This window comes from Falco cherrug, chromosome 13, assembly GCF_023634085.1.
Source record: "Falco cherrug isolate bFalChe1 chromosome 13, bFalChe1.pri, whole genome shotgun sequence".
Lineage (NCBI taxonomy): Eukaryota > Metazoa > Chordata > Aves > Falconiformes > Falconidae > Falco > Falco cherrug.
In genome coordinates this window covers 12,887,688-12,906,165 of record NC_073709.1, presented here as the reverse complement: position 1 = coordinate 12,906,165, position 18,478 = coordinate 12,887,688, and the positions used below count along the sequence as shown (strand labels likewise).

The following is an 18,478-nucleotide window of genomic DNA, read 5'->3' as shown; positions in this document are numbered from 1 at the left end:
AACTTAGAGTCCTTGAAATGCCAGTTCTGTGAGAGACGGCATTCAGCTGCTGGAGGATGGGTAAGAGAGGACCCAGGCACCAGTGGGAGGATGAAGCCCCTTCTCCAGGGTGTCTTCCCATGAGGGAGGCGGCAGATGACCCCATCTCTCCACTCAGAGTTTGCTTTCTCTTTCTCCTTCTACTCTGGGCCCCATCTGAAGATGAGTTAATGAGCAAATCTGCCTTTAATTGCAAAGGGCTGCAGAAGATTTCCTTTTCAGAGCAGGGGACCCTACACCTCCATCCCCAGACCGAGGGATCCTTGATGCTCCCTGTGCATCTCCTCTTTCCTTGCTGTGGCAGGCGCCGTGTCCCTTGCTCAGGTGGTTTCTTCCCTCCCACCTACTGCTGTGGGAAGGGTGCCTGCACTCAGCATAGCCCCGGGAGCCTGCTTTGGTCAGCAAGGCTTGCGCACCTAACCCTGGCTGCAACATGCTGGTTTGCTGTCCTCCACCACCAAAGTCCTTGAGTGAAGCTCTGCACCCCAGGAACGTGGAGCTGATACTGCCCGGGAAGAGGTAGCGGTGAGCAGCCACCATCTCCCTGCCCAGGTAAGCTAAATCTTGGCAGTTATTTCCTTCCCTGTAGAAGCAAAAAACAATTATGTGTATGAGGGGGATCAGCAGAGAGCTTGCTGTTCCTCTGCAAGGGTAAAATGCATTGCTTGAGTTTCTTAGGCTTTCTTGAAAACTTATCTTTTGCTATTTCATTTGAATACATTCTAGCAATGTGTAATTAATAAGATGATATTGCTTAATTATGAAATTAATTGTGAAGTACGTACTTGGGTTCCCCTGGGAGATGGACTCCAGCGGCTTTGGATTCAATTCTTCCTTTGAACTGAAGCCTAGAGAGAGAAAGGAAAGGCTCCATTGGTGTGTGCTTGGTGGCTGCCCTCACTCTGGAAGGAAGCAGGCAATGGGGTGGCTGCAGGGTCCCCCCTGGCCTGAGGATTGATGTGGGAGAGAAATGAGGATGGGGAGCACATCCTTGGAGCTAATCTTTTTCCACCTACATTGCTTCTGTACTAAAACAAGAGTGGAGGCATCTCTGGAAGAGCCACCAAAATCTCTCCAAGCACCAACTTTGACTTCCCTTTGCGAGTCATTCCCCTTGCTGCAAGGGCTTGAGAGCAGCATGGGCAAGTAGAGGGTTCCTCCAGTGTGGAGGCTGGTGACCGTGGTGCAGGGTGGTGATCTCCCAGCACTTTGCCCCGAGAGAACCAGTGCTGCCACCCCGCTGGCTCACTGTGCTTCACCTGTGCTTTACAAGCTGCACAAAGTCTGAAGCAGACGAGATTTAGCATGTTGCTTCTCGGTCTGGAGAGGAAGGTGCGGGCAGCGGCTCGCCCCACCGCATTACAGCTGGGGAAGCAATGCAAGCTACAGCTCCTCAGGTGCTCCTGGAGGACTGGGTTGTTTTGCAAAGCACAAAAGAAACGGGGTAAATGGTGGCAGAGTGCTACAGTCAAGTCATGAGAAACAGTCTCATGGGTCACTGGTGGATTTTAGCTGAGGCTGCACCTGAGATATTTAGATGGTAGCAGCCTTGGGAACGTGAGTTTATATCCTTTTGAGATGCACTGACTTGCAGGGCATCATCAGGCTGGTGTCAGAAGGTTTGAAAATGCTGAACTTCACTCATGACTTGAACGTCTGGTGAGATACTCCTACAGTACAGTATCTCCTTCCTGAGCAAGGGCAAAGAGCTGTTTCTTTTCAGTACAGCATGACAAGATTAAGGGGATTTAGCTGGGATAATCCACAGGAGAGCGAGCAATGATCAGACAAGCCCCAAATGGAACACTCACCAAGGAAGTAGTTGGTCAAAAGAACATCAGAATGGCTTATTCTTTTTGTAAACTACATATTAATTTTTATATATAAAAAAACCCCAAACCCAAAAAAGACTTCCTTAAGTCTTCATCACCAAATAAGTTGAGGAAAGACTACAGGCTTCAGAGAGACAGTAAAAAGGTACGTTTAGAAAGTGTGAGCATAATATAGAAAAAAGATGAGAAGTTACTAGGTGCCACAGGGTTTGTCTTTCCACAGCAGCCAACCATGAGCAAGCCAAGCATGAGAGCATCAGTGTATGTAAAGAGAGCAAGCGGCAAAGGGACATCAATGAAGGTCACCACCTAAATATGATAGGAGATGTAACAGCTCTGAGTGCCTGCACTGCCTAAGCTGGTTGCTGAAGATATTAATGTCCAAGCCATAATAATGCAGAAAACAATCAAGAAAATGAGGAGAAATACCAGCTCAGCTCCCTCCATCACCTCCATTTCCATTCCAGTTTATGTCTAATGATCCATGCCTCATAAGGGACAAATACAACTACTCTGAGTCCTTCCATCTGCATGCGGAAAGCTGCACATTGTTTTGGTTGAGTGGCCAAGTTTGTATTAAGTCTAACTACAGAGTGCTTAATGTAAAGCTGTCCTGATGCCGGATCCCCTGCTGGGAGGCTATGGCACACTGCAGCATCCTTGCAGGACAGAAAGGTTGCTTTGGCTTCTCATTTTTTGATTCAGCTGCCAGTGAAGTAAGTTTCTACTGCAGGGACTAAAGAGACCTGCTAACAGCAGCGCTGCGTGCCTTCCCTCTGCTTTGCTCATCCCCAGGCATCTATCTGCTGCTGCCTGTCGCTAGAGACAGGACGCTGAGCTAGCTGGAGCGCTGGGCTCGGCCTCATACAGGGGCCCGTGGGGTTGTGTATAAATGAAATAGGCCAAGGGCACAAAGGCTAGCCCTACTTTGTTTATGGCAAGAGCTAGTGATCTCTTTGTGTGAGAATTTCCCTGGCTGTGACTGGCAGAGCTGGTGTGGCTTTTTGTCTGGGAGCAGGTGGTGCCATGCAGAGCCCTCCTTATGCTCCTGCCCGTGCTTTGGAGCAGACACTTTCTGGACAGGGCACAGGGGCTCTCTCCCTACTCCAGCACTGCCTGTGGTGCCACAAATGCCTCACAGTCAGTGGAGCCGGCCTGTGCTGCCAGAGCAGGCTGGCCCCGCTGGAAAGCGGGCTGGTGAGCCCAGCTCCAGCTGGCTTTGTCCCTGCTGCCTGGAGCCGTTGTCCAGCACGTTGCTGGCCTGTGCCTCTCGTCTTCCTCGTCCTCTGCACACCTGGGATGAGATCCCAGCCGAGGAACAGGGAAGAGACCACTGGCGGCACGGCTGGCCCGCAGGAGGTCCGCTGGCATGGGGGAACGCCAGCAGGGAGAGGCGGCTGGTGGTGCTGGGGCAGCACTGCCTGAGGCGGGGTGCTGGCTCCTGGCTGAGGACAGCTGAAGTTTTTGGAGCAGGGGTGACAGCCCCTGCATCCTGCAGGAAAACAAAAGCCCTAAACAATGCTTGAGGGAAGGACGCTGTAGGAATTTTGTCTGCCCAGGGACATCTGCTGCAGCAAGTGTTTCTGGTGTGCCTCAGGCCTGACAGTCTGGCTGCCGGGGCCAAACCTGCCGTTGGCCCGAGGAAGGGCGCGCAGCGGCCGGAGGGAGGGCACGCAGCACGAGTGAGCTGCTGCGCCCAGGCGGTAAACCCTCCGCCGTGTGACGCACTGTGGGCAGTGGTGGCGGAGAAGCAGTTTGACTGAAAATACTTGATGGGAGAGTGCCCAGCGGCTTCAGGCACGCAGGGGCACAAGTGTGGCCTGGGGAGGCACAAGTGGCAGCAGCAGTGCAGGGAGGGGAAACAGGACGGGGTTAGAGGAGGAGAGCGAATTCTGGCCTTCGGCTGGCATGTGTCCGCGGCTGCTCCTTGGAGAGATGTGAAGGAGGATGGTTCAGCAAGCCAGGCAAAATGAAGCCAAGGAGCTGGAGCTGCAGGGGAGCATTTTGGAGGAGGTGGCTGCAGGGCCAAGTAGCCCTGGGCTGTGCGCTCGTGCCTGGTGACCCTGCCGCTCCAGAAGCAGCCACAGCTTCCCAAACCCAGGAGAGAAAAAGCTTGCCAGTATGATTTGGCAATGCCACCTCTTTGCCCTGGCTTTGCCTGTGTGTAAATGCCTGCTGGCACAGTCCCACAGACACTTTTCAGGTGATGCAACCTGCCTGCTTCTGCCTCGCCACCAGCCCCTGCGCCTGCCTGGTGTCAGGGGGATGCAAGGAGGAGGGGGAAAGAGGAGAGTTAAACTGGGAAGAAAGAAAAAGGTTAGCAATGGACTGGACAAGCTCCCTGAGGCAGCTCACCCCCTAGCCATGCAGGTGCCTGGGCAGAGGGTGACTGGCAGGCAAGATGGCTCTTTTTGCTGGCAGAACTGGCTTATGGTGGGTTTATCTGATGTAGACGTTATGGGCAATATGGAGAGAGAGAGAGAGAGAGAGAAAGAGAATGGAGGCAATGACTTGGACCCGTACATAACCTGTCTTTGTCAACAGCATGGATGCGAATGACTGTGGGGATTTTTTCTTTAAAATCTGAAATAGTCGGCACCTTGCCCTCCTGACTGTGTATGTTCCAGTACAGGCTTTATTATACACGGGCACATAACAGTTCCCCAGTAATACACCAAAGCCATGCTTCATCCTGCAGCCTCTGCACCGCATACCTCACATATGCCAGCTTGGTATCCCATATGTGCAGTTCCCCCAACTTTCCTTATTTGCAGAACAGAAAGTAGGTGGATTTAACACTGTAGTGAAATTAGATATTAACAGGTGCCATTCATTTTAGCAACTAAATTGTATAGGGAAGCTGCCTATACATCTGCCTCATGCTTTTATCTTCGTCTCATAAAGTCAGTATTCTTTACCCAGGCATAGAGCTGACATGAGCTTTGTTGGTGTGGAAGACCTAAGTGTAGGCGATGCAGCACTTTTCATTTTTATCTGCCAGTGCAATTACCAGTTCCTGAAGGTTGTGGGTCAGCTTGCTGATTTGTGCTTAGTGTAACAATAAGGTCACCGGCCAAATAATCTTCCCCAACTAATTGGGGAGGTGGTCAGTCTCTATGGGCCTCCCTGTTCCGCTAGTCTAATTTAATGTTGTTATTGCCATGGGAATTTCAACTTGCTGCATGGGCAGTCTACTCCATGCTAATTAAAGTTCCCTTCACTGATTGTCACAGCTGTCGGTGCTGATTAAACTTCCCATTCATTTAAGCAAGACAGCAGTGACTACATCCATGCCAGAAACCATTCCTTTGAAGTGACAATCTGAATTCATCAGACTTTATCACACTAGTCTACGCAAGCGCTTCAGTTGCTGAGAAACTATTAATACAACATCCCTTCCCCCACACCCAGCCTCTCATTGCATTTAATGCAATTTGTCATTTTCTGCCTCAAAATATCCCTCTGCACCCCTGGCCCTAGTGCTGTAGCTTTTTCTAAATAAGCTCTGTGATGGATTAAGCTACAGAGGATAGAAATGCTTCCTCTCTCTGGCTCAGACTACTGCTGCTGAAGAAGGGAGGTCTGTTCATGTTTGGGACAATGCAAATTTGGACTCAACAGACACCACTGCTGACATTGGATTTGCAAGGTAGTGCATATGGGCTGCGCTGCTCATTGCAGCCAGTGCAAGGATCAGTCATGCCTCAGCTTTGAAGCAGGCAGAATGTTCAAGGGAATGGTCTTTACAAGGGCCACCAGCACGGCTCTCTCCAGCAACAAAACTTATATTGGATGTTCCAACCCCTAGTGAGAGAGTACCCTGTTATGAGTTGGCCTGTGCTTTGTCTAGTCTGCTTTAAATGTTCCTGGGGAAAGTGGTCACTTAAATATTGAACATGTAGAATCCTAATTAAGGGTTGTACAAGTCTTGGTCTTGTCGCTACCTGAACCTGCTACAAGGTAGAGATTTCCTCCCCTCACTCACCAGTAATTATAAAAATGTTATCTCCATACTTTCAGTTTTTAAGGTTAAAATGTCAGAAAACTTCTGTGAATCTCATTATTCTTTACACTCAGTTTAAATCCTCCTTTTCTTATGTGACTGTCTTTCCTAAGTACATTGACATCAGAATAATCTGTCCTCTCCTTCGCTGATTTCAGCTCTAGGCTGCGATCACAAGTGTGGCATTCCCAAAATACCTTCTTATATAGCTAGAACCCCTTTCCTGCAGTATAGCTGACAACTCTTTCCAGAGCTCATCTGTTCTGCTCCTGCTTTAGGCAGGAACTTGAGACTGATGCAGGCACAAAATAATTTTAACTACTAAGATGTAAGCCTCATGTCTCATTTTAAATACTGTAATTACTCCTTAAAATGAGATTGTTATCAGCAGTGTCGTGGGCCTGATGAATAGATTTAGCTTTTCCCGTGTGTGATGGAAACCAGTTATTCCCAAACTAGTTACTGGATGCTTTAAATATTTACCTGTGTCAAAAAGGCTCAATCCAGATTTCCACGAGTCTGTTTCCATTGCTTTCAAACATGAAAGAGAAGAAAAATTATTACTTAAATTAATGGAATTACTGGCGATTACAAATTTCTGACTCAGTTTAGAAAGGTCAGTTCATACAGTGAATTATTACTAACAATGAGGAGCTTAAGGAAATCAGTAAACCTGGAAACCTTTATGTACACACTTCAAGCCATATTTAGGAGCACCGTATCACTGCCTTCAAAGCACTAATCTTTTTTATGATTTTAAATATGTCTCTTTAGATCTTTTGGATGTGTTCCTCTAAATTGCATTGATACTGCAAGAGCTTTTTTTTCTTTATTATTTTCCCCCACTTGATGACACCCATAAAAATAAAGGGTTGACTTTTAAAATACTCCAAGGCTGGTCTTTAAAGAAAAAAAACCTAAGACACCACCACCACAGCTCTTCAATATAATTGTCTTGAAAAAAATTCTGGGCTGAGTGAATAAGGGATTTCAAGAGAGTTAATGTGCCTTGTGAAGCGCTTGGAAGAGCTGGGACCTTCTGAAGAATGTGAAGCGAGAAGCTGCGCAGGCAATTGGTGTGTCGGGGAGGTTGTTCTTCCAGCACACCCTTTTGCTAGCCTGAGCTGCTGAGGGGACGTTCCTCAACAGCCCGGCCAAACCCGCAGAACTGATCGCTGCTGTTTGCAGAGCAGCTTGCGGGTGCTTGGTAGGATCAAGATAAACTCTCCTTTCCAAGAAAGCAAGGACTTGTTCAGGAATTTCCCTTTGATTATTAGAAAAATCGGCTGCTTGCAAGCAAGACATCTGAACTGCCAAAACCTGGGCTGAAAAAAGATCAGGACTCGTTGAGAATATGGCAAGTATGTGTTTGTGCGTTTATTTCTTCTTGTTCTGTGATGAAGAAAACAGTGTCATTCATGATGGGAAATTTGTGCTTTGTAATCACCTTTGGGGTGACCTTAAGGTGCCTTAAGCAATTAGGTGGGGTCAAACTGATGTAAACAAGACTCAGCACTATGTTGCCCTGCTTCTTTGGCAAAATTCGGCTAGCCTGAGGATTAGCCAGCACATCTCTTGGTCCAGACATTAGGGGTCTGAGCATGCTGGGGCCCTGGGAAGTTGTTGGTGGCCTTGCAGAGCACCCACTGAAGGCGCTGCTGCTTGCTGGTGAAGGATGGTGAATTGTGAATTGTGCAGCCAGGGAGGAAGGGAAGTACGGGTGATGTTTTACCCTCAGTATTAAAGGCGACCTCTATGGTCACAGTCAGCCTGGAGGCTCCTGGGAACGGGAACAGGAACAGAAGACTTAGCTCGATCGAAAACCTGATAGGCTGCACAGAGTTGTTTTTTGTTTCTTGTTTTGACTAACAAATAAGGAAAATTGCAAACATTGTGGTAGATGTTAATTCCCACGGCCTGAAACAACAGCTCACCAGTTACTGAGCTGTGCCTTTATGCCTTTTGCATTCAGGAAGCTGCTAGTTGACATTCAGTGCAGGAGGCTTGCCCTGGTCCTCCTCCAGGACATGTGAAAAGATCGGCGGTACTGCTTGAGGGCTAATTTGGGGTTGCTAAAACTATCAGAGAGAGCAGAAAATCTGCTGCTAGCAATCGTACTCACCCAGGTGGGCTGGAGAGCCGGCAGCCCTCCGGAAGGCAGCAACAGGCTCTTGACGCTGAATACCTGCGTGATCTGACAAAGAGGCAAGAGGTTACATGCTAGCAGACAAGGAGAGAGACGCACAATCACGAGGGATGTGGTGGCCCCCAACTATCTTTCTGCACATGTTTTCAAACCAAATGGAAAAGGAAGATGGAAAGTATGGATTAAAAAAAAAAAAAAAAAAAAAGAATTTAAAAGCTGAAAGAGTTTGGCAAAAGCTGAAGAGTTTAAATGTTAGTAGGTGCTGCACATTGCAGCTATTCACTGGTGCACTAGAACAACTGGTAGTGGGTCCTGAGATGCTGATCGTGTTCAGGGCCTGGAGACTGAATATCCGTCTCCTTGCAGGGTCAGGCCTTCATCCCCGAACTAATGCAGACACAAAGTTCCCCTCTCGTTTTGCAACAGTAAATGTTATAAAAGACCTTTATAAATGGTTTTAGAATACTGTGTTGAGAACAATTCTAAGTTTAATTATCCTTGTTTAATTGTTTTCCTAAAAGTTACGTAATTGTCATGCAATAACCAGTGTAATATCTGCTTTCACTGCACCATGCTACGAATGTGATTTGGAGTGAAGAACAGTGCATTACGGCATGATTTGGTAGATGTGAGTGGTGGAACTAGCTACAGGGAGCAATTAGAGAAGGAATTACCTGTATTGGGTCGTAAAATATTCCTGTTACTTGCAGAGGTGGATGTCCCCCTGAATGCTTTAAAAATATTATATTGGTTAGTACATGGAACTTAAATGCAAGGTTTCCTAGTATTCTAGGAATCCAAGTCTATTATTAATTTAAGACATACCTGTATTCTGTCCTCTTCCTTGTGCTGCCTGAACCTGTCCTGAGTAGACATCAAAATGGAAAAGTGTGATTTATACCACGTTTGGTTCAGGACTACTGCTACCTGGCTTTTTCACTGAGTCTCATTTTATAGCTGTCAGAGTTAATGGTTCATGTATAGAGACTTTTCATTAATATACTTTCTCAGATGTTAAAAGGTATATTTTGAGCCCATGTAAAAAAGGATTGTCTTGCTCTCTCTGTCATATAGGTTAGCCTAGTTAACGATCCCTTCAGTTAGAAATATTACTTGTACAGGTCTCTTGTCGCATTTTAAAGGTGTGTAGTTACTGTGATTTGCTTTTCCTTAAAACTTCCCTTCTCTCACGCTGGTTATCAAAGTTTTATTTCTGTTGCGGTAGCAGCCAGTTGTGCTGGTTGTGTGAGGAAGGCTGAATAAAGTTCCAAACCCAAAACAGCCCCCCACACCAGATTCTACCCTTTCTGCAGAGAGTGACTGGATACAATCAAGCAGGCAGACTGTAAATAATGAGACAATGACAAAAATTATGTGGGAGAATTCATGTGTCTGAAATGTCTTCACCACTGTCTACACAAAACGCTTTTTTTAAGGTGACTGGGTTATTAAATTCCCATTGTTCAAAAATACTAAAGGTTCAAAGCATTTGCAGATGAAAACCACATCTTTAATCATGCCTTTCATTTCATTAATTATTTTAAGAAGCTTGTTAACAAACTTATCCTTTAACAAGCCTTTATTCATTAGTTTTCCCAGAAAGATTAATTCCAAAGCCTGGTGAAATCAGTGGGAATGTCCTATCTGACTCTTGTGAATGCTGAACAGGGGCCAGTGAGATATTTCTATCAGTAAGGTATCATAAATGAGACCATTTGGAATGGTTGTCTCTGAAAACAGGATTTGCTGCTCTTTGGGAACTTGATACTGCAAAATCAGGTGACAGCAGATAGCTCGTGTTTGACCCAGACTCGAACCTTCACAGACCACTGGAAGCCTTTTGATGGCATTTCTAGGAGCTGTTGTGAGAGACCTTGTAAACTCCAAAAAGATGCTAAAAAGATCCTGTTTAAGGAAACAGGCTCATCTGCCAAAACTGGCAAGGTTTTTAAACCCTGTCAGCTTGTAGCTCTGGCTCCGGATGGACCACAGCTAGCCCAGGCTGAGTTTTTGGGCTGTGGAGGAAAATGTCTGTGCAGCAGTGTTATATGGAGCTGTGCAGGGCGTGCTTTCCACACAGGACACTGGAACGTGCCAAAGAGGTGGAAGAAAATTAACTCTGTGCTTGAGAGCTCGCCTTGTTTTGGGTTTGCCACAACTGAGCCTGAATGTGTATGTACCACTCTTTACAAGGTCACTAGAAAGGGAGTACAAGAGGGTAAGAGAGAAATGTGCTCAGTATCAGAAGTATTTTATGTCACTTTTGAAATGAATGAACCCTACCCTCCACACCCATGTTAGCCATGGTTTTGTTTTGTTAGTGGTTTTCTCTTTAAGCTCCTTTTGACTGTGCTGGCCTTGGGGCTGCTCCCTCTTGCTGTACAAGAGGTAACAGAGGTGTGTTACCACTGTCCCAGCAGTAAGCTGGTGTCTGCCATGCTTTTGCTGGCTGGGGCAAGCACAGTGGTGGTAGAGGGGAAAAGGTTGGAACTGCACTTCCATGGTCTGCAAGGCTTGTTCTTCCTTCAAATCTGATGTGGCAGCGAGCCTGCAGCACGTGAATGTGTGTTCATTAAAGCAGAGCTCTGTGCAAGCTGGAGGCTGAGGCAGGACTAGGAGAAGTCTGTAATAAACTGGGGATGGACAGTCACCAGGTAAATCCCAAGAGCCAACTCAGATATGAAAGCAGTGGAGTAGAGAAACCTTGATTGGGAGCAAGTCCTGTAGTGAGCGTGTAGAGGTGTGGAGAAAGTAAAGGATGGGGACAGCGGAGAGAAATGCAATTCGGAGTGGCCCTTGCAAATGATGGTAACTGATTTGAGCAACTACTCTGTGCACAAAACATGCCTGGCCTTCTGCGACTTGGTCAGCACTTTTGATGGGCTAAGTAGCCAGGGCTGACTTGCCGGGGGAAGGCAGTATCCAAAAATAAATGCTAGCTGTTCTCCCTAGTGTGAGGATGGAGCCCTTACCCATTGCTTCCTGAAGGCATGAGCCCCAGTGGTGTGGCACTGCTGGAGGAGAGTTTTCAATGCTTTCTCTAGCACTTACACACTACCGTTGTCTCCCCAGCCTTTTTTTTTTTTCTCCACATTTTTTCCTTTTTACTATTATAGTACGTTGCAGCTGGGGATGAAAGAGTGTACGGTGGTAGGCAGAGCCCAGCTGAGAGTTCCTGTCTGAAAAGAGCTGCAATCATTGATTGAATTGAGTGGGCAGAGAGTGTAGGGTAGCGCCTTGCCTGAGGATGCCCAGGCACTCACTGCCTGATGCTTGGTTACCAGCTCGGTGCCTCAGCATGGCACTGAGGATCATGACATGGCTTACAATGGCAGTGATCATGGAAGCACTGGATTTACTCCGAATCCTCATCTAGGATCCAAGCAGCTGTGCAAGAAAGGATTACTTGAAGAGCTGGGATGGTGGAGAGCAAGTGAGTTCTTGGCTCTTGGGAGTGTACTTGATTAACTGCTGTTGGAAAGAGGCAAAAGCCATCAAAACATGTACTGGTAAGTGGCAGAGCAGGACAGAGTTTGCATCCACTTTCAAATCCTGTTGCCATTGCCGCTTCCCCCTCAGGACTGTCCTTCACCGCACACTGAACTGGTGAAGTGCTGCACTTGCTAGTAGGGCATAGGAGTAACTGTCAAATGTCATGCTTGTTGCATCAGGGGGGTTTCATTAAGCAGTTTTGCCACGTCAAGTCTTTAAAGCAGGAGTTCTGCAATGGAGCAGATTTTTTCTGTTTCCGTGTCTTTGACAAACAGAAGATAAAGGGGGAAGAACAGCAAGAGCTAGGACAGAGGAGTTTTGCCCCTGCTGTAATGCCCTAATCTGCAAGTCCTGCTTTTCTTTTGCTGCTGGGAACATTTGCCAGTACCGGTGGCTGGAAATGGAAAAGTCTGAGCTAACAGGAGCCATGGCTGTGCTCATTCTGACTGTGCTCTATTTCAAAGCTATTTACTTTTGAGGTGTCTTTTGCAGGCAGACTACCAATGCCTTGTGAGAGGTGGATCTGTGAGTCCCTGTGAGCCAGGACGGATGGGAGAACGTTTGGTTTTGTCCAGTCAAGCCGAACTCTGGTTAAGACCAACGGCATCATCAGAAACTCTGGCCTGAGTAATTGGAGGCAGTCCTAAAGGCTCCTGAGACAAACTGATAAACTGCTTTGTGTATGGTCATTGCTTCAAAACTGTATTTGTACTTTCTGTGGGGTTTTTAGCTAGTTCTTCTCTTTCAGAATCAAGAAGACATCAAGAGAATTCAGGAAGCCAGATACTAAGTACAGACATCTTGGACATGGTCCTAGAAATGAAGTCCATGAAATCAGAAGTAGTTCTCCACCACCCGCTCAGCTCACAATAACCTGTTCCTAAGTCTGATGACTTTAATCTTTTGAGAGTTAATTTATGTTTAGAACATCAGTAAAGAAAATTCTGAAGAAAGATGGATCCAAATTGCAATGAAGTGACTGCTGAAAGCCTTGAAAAAGTGAGTGCTTTTTGTATTTTTACACACACCCACCCTTTTTTTTTGGCTAAATGTTTTGTCTTATGAAAGACAAATACAACCTTCCCACTGATTTCAGTGTTGCCAGAACTTTACCCTCCACATGCATCTCACTGACTAGGGAACCTTTTGAGGGTTTTCTAATTGCTAGTAAAGAAGATAATGTCATCTTCTGTGCTCAGCCTGTGGGAATAGGAAATAGAAAAGAAAGCAACAAGCAGGGCCAGGTTTACAGGCACATTAGGTACCAAATGATGCAGATTCCCACTGAATTTAAACCCCTTTGAATTGTGTTGGCACTTCTGTAGGTCCTGCCATTATGCGCCCTGTAAACCCTGCACTTCTGACTCAGTAATATTAACCCTTCCAGCTGTTGCCCTTATTCTGGGCTCATGGCTAAATATGACTTAATGATGCTTTCCTTCAAGACCTGAGTTGCCCAAAAAATACCTGCCTTGCCATGTGCTTGGCTCTGAATTATTTGGCAGCAGGGACAGCTGCAGTTCTGTATGTGAGAACAAAGGTGAGCTCAAGGCACTCAGAAATAGCAACAGAGCATAAAAACTAATGAAGGCCCGGCTCCCTTTTCACTCAAAAGCAGTCATATCCCCATGGCCAGAAACTTGCAAACATTTGAAAATATTCTCTTTTACTTGACCACACGGCTAAGCAATTACACGTTGTAGAGGAGAACACCTCTAAATACTTGCATTGCAGGCTGTGGGCTGGAACGGGAGTGAGCTTCTGGCCTGAGATGCAGAGCTCTGAGCTGTTACCACTCTGCTGGCAATAACACGAGTGGCATGCCAGGAATAACATCACACTTATGCCAGGCTCAGAACCACAGCCTGAGGTTTTTGGAAAAGCATTTGTTTAATGTAAGTCGGCATTTCAGAGCTCTCATCACTAAGCTTAAATGGCAGTACAGCCCTCTGCATCATTTGTCTTACAACAAATCTCCCTTGGAGAGCATAAGACAGAAGGAAGCAATAGGAAAACATGATTCAAACAGCACAAGCTTTGTCTCAAGTGTTGTGAAACCCAGCATTTATCAAGGCTGAAATGCGCAGATATATTCACTAGAAAGGTTTCCCTGGAGCTGTGGGTGATCAACATCTCTGACATTCAGGCCAGGCATCTGTTTTTCAGTTTAAATCCAGATTTGGATTCAGTCATGGAGTTTGCTGAGGCTTGAAAGGTTATTGAATCATTTCTGCCTTAAAATACACTGTACTGTGTGCCTTGTGGCATACTTACTTCACCATACTTACTTGATGCTGCAGCTACCACAGATGAGTATGCTGGGTGGATACTGCTAGAACCTAAAAATAAGAGATTTTAATTTTCAGCTATTGAACCAAAAACTCCCAATGTTAATGAATAAGAGTAAATGGAGAAGGAAAGATTAAAAAAATCCAGGTGTTCAAAAATTGTAAGAACTCCTTCAGTGTTTAATCTTTAAAATCCCAAAGCCATTACAAAAAAATATGTTACAACTTTCACTTATTGAAAGTTATCAAAAAATTAATTCTAAAATGCAATGCCTCTTGTCCTATTTGTTGAACTCTCAGTCCAGACATGTGGATCAAAGAACTATTTGTGGATTCTTATACCTGAAAATCGTGACAGCATTTAGGGTTGGAGAGCTTTTACTCCCACATGAATCAATTTATATGCCAGTATATTATATATAAAGATAAAGACCAGCCATAGTTTCACTGCAGATGAACTCTCATCTCGGAAAATCTTCACATGTTTGTGTTTGTGAGATACACTAATTTTTTATGTGTCTTGAAGGCACAACTCTAACTCCAGCCCGTCTGCTAGAATCAATTTTTTAATCCACTCCAAATATTTCTACACTGAACTGCTGAATTTCACAGTCCATTAAATCATGGTATATTCAGCTGCATGTCTTGCTCCTTACGTTTTATGAAGGCTGTAGGTCGGGAGGAAAGCAATGCAGACATACATGTTACTGACCTATATCTCTGACCCTGTGCAGTCCAGGTCTAGTCTTCGCTGCAGAAGCAACTGTTGTGGTTCTGGTTGTTGTAGGTGTTGTGGTTGGCTTTGGCGTTGTGGTGGAAGGGTCTGTCGTCGTGGTTGTTGGGGTTGGGGTTGTGGTGGCCATTTGTGTAGCTGGTGTCGGTGCTGGAGATGTCTGATACTCTTTGCGGACTGTGTCCCCTGTAGGAACATTGACATGATCACTGCAGCTGGGTGTGTGACCCACACGGAAGCACATCATTAACAGTGCTCAGTGTTTAAGGCTGCCCAGACACTGATGTTCTCAGGATGTCTGCAAGCATCCTCATCTGTGGAGCCATTAGTGCCTTCATTGCTGTGTGGCTGTGTAGCACAGGTGCCTGTGTGACACAGTATTAGCTCTCCGGAGGGTGCTTGCAGCAGCCTGTTGCAGCCTTAGTGATTCCCCTAGACTTTTCTGCTTTGGCCAGGAACACCTATCAACCTGACAGATGTCTCAGACCTCTGAGACATGGTTCAACCAGCCAGTTGCAGTTTCTGTTTTGCCATCATCTTTTCTCAGTGTAATTAAGTAGCTAGAAAGCCCATATAAACAGAAATTGACTGACATCTGGTAATAAAAGATGATCATTCTGAGTCACAGACCAGAATAAAACATGCATTGCCCACCACAGCACTGAAATGCTTTTGGCAGAAAGACAACTTTTAGGTAAATGTGATTCAGGGAGCTGGCCAGAGCCAGAGAAGGGAGTGCAGGTAGGGTCAGAGCCCTGGCTTTGGCTGAGGGAACCTGGGGAGAGCACCACCTGGGAGGTACTTTTTTCATCTAACTTTGACTCATCTCACAGTTGCTTCTACTTTTAAAATATATCATCTGTTGTGAGAACAGAGACAATTCTAGTTGCAAATTTGCATCTAAATATCCTTATACAAAATCGTTAACATGCTTGCAGTTCTTTCAAGTCATCGTCTCAAAAAAGGTACTTCACCGTCATTTTCTCCATCTATCTACAAAACACTGCCCTAAAACATACTCCATGTTCGCCTCAGTCTTGTTCCTCTCCTCCCTGACCACAGCCCTAGGGATGGCCTGACACACTGTGTACACCGAAAGGGAATGGTCTATTCACTGCTGCACAACACAGGCTTGTGTTTTGTTGCTGGATGTTTTCCTTTTGGAAAGCATCATCATGAAACTGTCTGGTGGATTAATTACCACCTAATGCTAGGCAGTGAAGAAGTCAGATCTCAGACAGTTTTAATGGGATAATGCTGAAAGAGAGCTCAGAAGAAAAACAAAACAGCTCAGCTGAAAAAAATCAGTATGAATGGCTCGCTCTGGGTTGAGCGGTGCCCTGCTCCACGCTGCTGCACTAAAAGAAAGGAGGCAGAGGGCACAGTGAGTCTTCCCCTGCAATGTGGTGCTGCTGGAACGGGGAGCAGGCACATCGGCCAGCTTTATACCCTAGGCTGCAAAGAGCAGAGCTTCCTTGCTGGGAGCTAACAGCATTAGGAGAAACCCCAAGGAAGCAGCGTAGTAAGAGGAGAGAAAAGATGTTGCCTTGGCACATGTTGACTGGGTTTCTGGTGGAGCCTTTAACACAAGAGGAGGGCTTTTGAGAGCTAGCGTTCCCAGTGCTCCTGTGGGCAGAGCGCCCATCTCCTTCACAATATCTTCAAAGAGTTTGCACGGCACATGCCCTGCATAGGAAATTGCCGAGAGCCGTAATGCAGGTCTTTGAAGTTCATGACACCTGAGCTCACCCAAAGCTCAGCCAGAAATTAAACTATGAGGCTGCCCTTTCTTCTCTGAATTGGCACATGCCCTTCAAGCACTGTTGCAGGCACTCACATAATGGGGTTGGTTTAGTGGGAAAGAGGCTGTAGAGAGGCGGCTGGATGGGGGAGGTAAAGCTGTGTGCTACCAGTGTCAAACTGCCTCCCGTAGGTATCTGCAGGCAGTTTAGACTGGGACGGATAAAAGAGCACAGAGATCCCAACCCATACCTTGTTCTGATGCTTTTTCTGGTGCGTTAGCGGTATCTGCACTCCTCAAAGCTTTTAGGTCTTGTTCTGGCTTTTTAGACTCTTGAGAAAAATCAAGCACATTAGGAAAGGCAGCTTTGGAAGAAAATAATTTAAAGTCTCCTTTTTTAGAAATTATCCTTCCCCAGAGGAAGGCATCCTATTCACCTGGTATTAGGTAGGTCAGTCAGTCTAACCAGAGCTTTCTCACCAAGTGAGGAAAAAGCGATGGCTGGGTGCCTCTATAAAGCATACTCCCACTCTGTTTTTAGTACCAAATTTAGGTATTTTTACTGCCCTGCTAATGTCAATAGAATTTCTGAAGTAAGCAATAAATAAGAGGTTTTACCACTAATAAATCAATACTGATAAGATTAATGCATCATGTTGTTGAATTTTCCTCTGAGCAGCAGCGTGTCCTGAGAATCAGGGTCATGGTGTGTATAGGGTGTGTGGGGAATACCAGCTAACATGCAATATTTCAGTCGCTAATTCACATTCAGATGTAGTTCTTTCTTGCCTGACTTTGTCAGATCATCACGGGGCCACATCCTGAATGCCACGGACTGGCTTAGGAGGAAAAGGGAGGGGGTTTTTTTGGTCCTTTTTTTTTTTTTCTTCTAAGACCCAAAGTCGTCAAAGTACTTGGAACATTTATTACAGTGCATTTACAGCTACCCTGCAACAGAATCTGCCCCTGCTTTTATGTGTGAATGAGTACTGGAGGATTTTGATCTTCCATTTTTTTTCCTCTTCTCTAGCTATTTTGGCAGTGTGGACCTATTTGAGAAATTACTCCAGGGTTAATGCTTTCCTAAAAATTTGTATGATTTTTTTAAAACAACATATTTTGCTTGGTTTTACCAGCTGTGAATAGTTAACAATTTTGGGAAGGTTTTTCTTGCTGTGGCCAGCATTTGGGAAGCACTGTAAACACCAGCAGCATTTAAAGAAATGTCAGGCACTATGAATATCTAGTGTCCCAGCGATGAGGACCAAAACTGCATCTCTGACAGCTGATCAGATGTGAAGCAGCATTTTTCACTAATCTGGTAGAAAGTGAGTGTAATCCTCGAAGGACTGCCTTTACTTCCTACAGGCAATGAGTTTAAGTATCCAAGTGCACAATGTGGTCTCTATAATTTAAATGAGAAGAAAAAGGTAGCTTTTTTAAAATTAAAAAAGGAGTAGGAATCATCTGTCACAAGATGGCCCCAGCACTATATTACAGAGGGTTTTATCTTAAGAACAAGCTGTTTCCAACAGAGTACAGCTGAGGTGGCAGGGCTAAGGAGGGCTGATGGGGGTCAAGTGCGTCTTTGGGAAGACGGACTGTGACCGTCAGATCTCTTTGCTATGTGTGGGACAGGGCTGGGCAAAGCAAGGCGGTGGCATCCCTCAGGCACTGCGTTTGATGTAACAGTTATTGTTTGCTCCTTTGATCCTCCTGGGTTTTCTCTGCATGAATACAGTCTTTGTTGCTAAGGTCCTAGAGTTGTAATTCACAGTGATTCAGGAACAAAGTGAAGGAAGCCACTTGTGTCTTTGGTTTGCTGCAGGAACAGGCTCAGTATTTTGTTTGCGTGACTGAGTTGTGACTTAATGATGCTCCCCACTTCTACACCGATTCTCACATAATGTGGGTTTTAGCACTGGTGGAAGAAATTGCTGCTTGCAGCCTGTTGAGCTCTACCTTGGCTGTGATTGTCCCTGGTCCGGTGTGAGGCATTTGGGCTGATACTTCAAGCGTGGGTACATTTGGGAATGGTGAGATGTGGCTTTAGTAAACAAGATTTCTAAGGTATTGCCTCCCTTTTAACAGCACATGATATCTGGGTCAGCAATTTCTGTGTGCCTGGTCAAGATATATATGATTCTGTATCTATTTGTAAATGCAGAGATACTGCAAACTAAAGGCATGGCTTTGAGTGATGT

General features: G+C 45.7%; 1 protein-coding gene across 2 annotated transcripts in view; it reads right to left on the bottom strand.

The window, feature by feature from the left end:
• The window catches only part of VIT (vitrin), a 53,154-nt gene that overhangs the window by 10,766 nt on the left and 23,910 nt on the right, over positions 1–18,478 (bottom strand). The window contains exons 7-14 of one of the 2 annotated variants that reach the window (XM_027805296.2): positions 16,526–16,606; positions 14,513–14,719; positions 13,801–13,851; positions 8,846–8,884; positions 8,695–8,751; positions 7,997–8,068; positions 6,358–6,405; positions 825–887 (exon numbers count right to left, since the gene is read on the bottom strand). In XM_027805296.2, coding sequence (XP_027661097.1) covers positions 825–887; positions 6,358–6,405; positions 7,997–8,068; positions 8,695–8,751; positions 8,846–8,884; positions 13,801–13,851; positions 14,513–14,719; positions 16,526–16,606 — 618 coding nt within the window. The remainder of the gene's footprint in view (positions 1–824; positions 888–6,357; positions 6,406–7,996; positions 8,069–8,694; positions 8,752–8,845; positions 8,885–13,800; positions 13,852–14,512; positions 14,720–16,525; positions 16,607–18,478) is intronic. The other variant, XM_055725488.1, reaches the window with a different exon arrangement.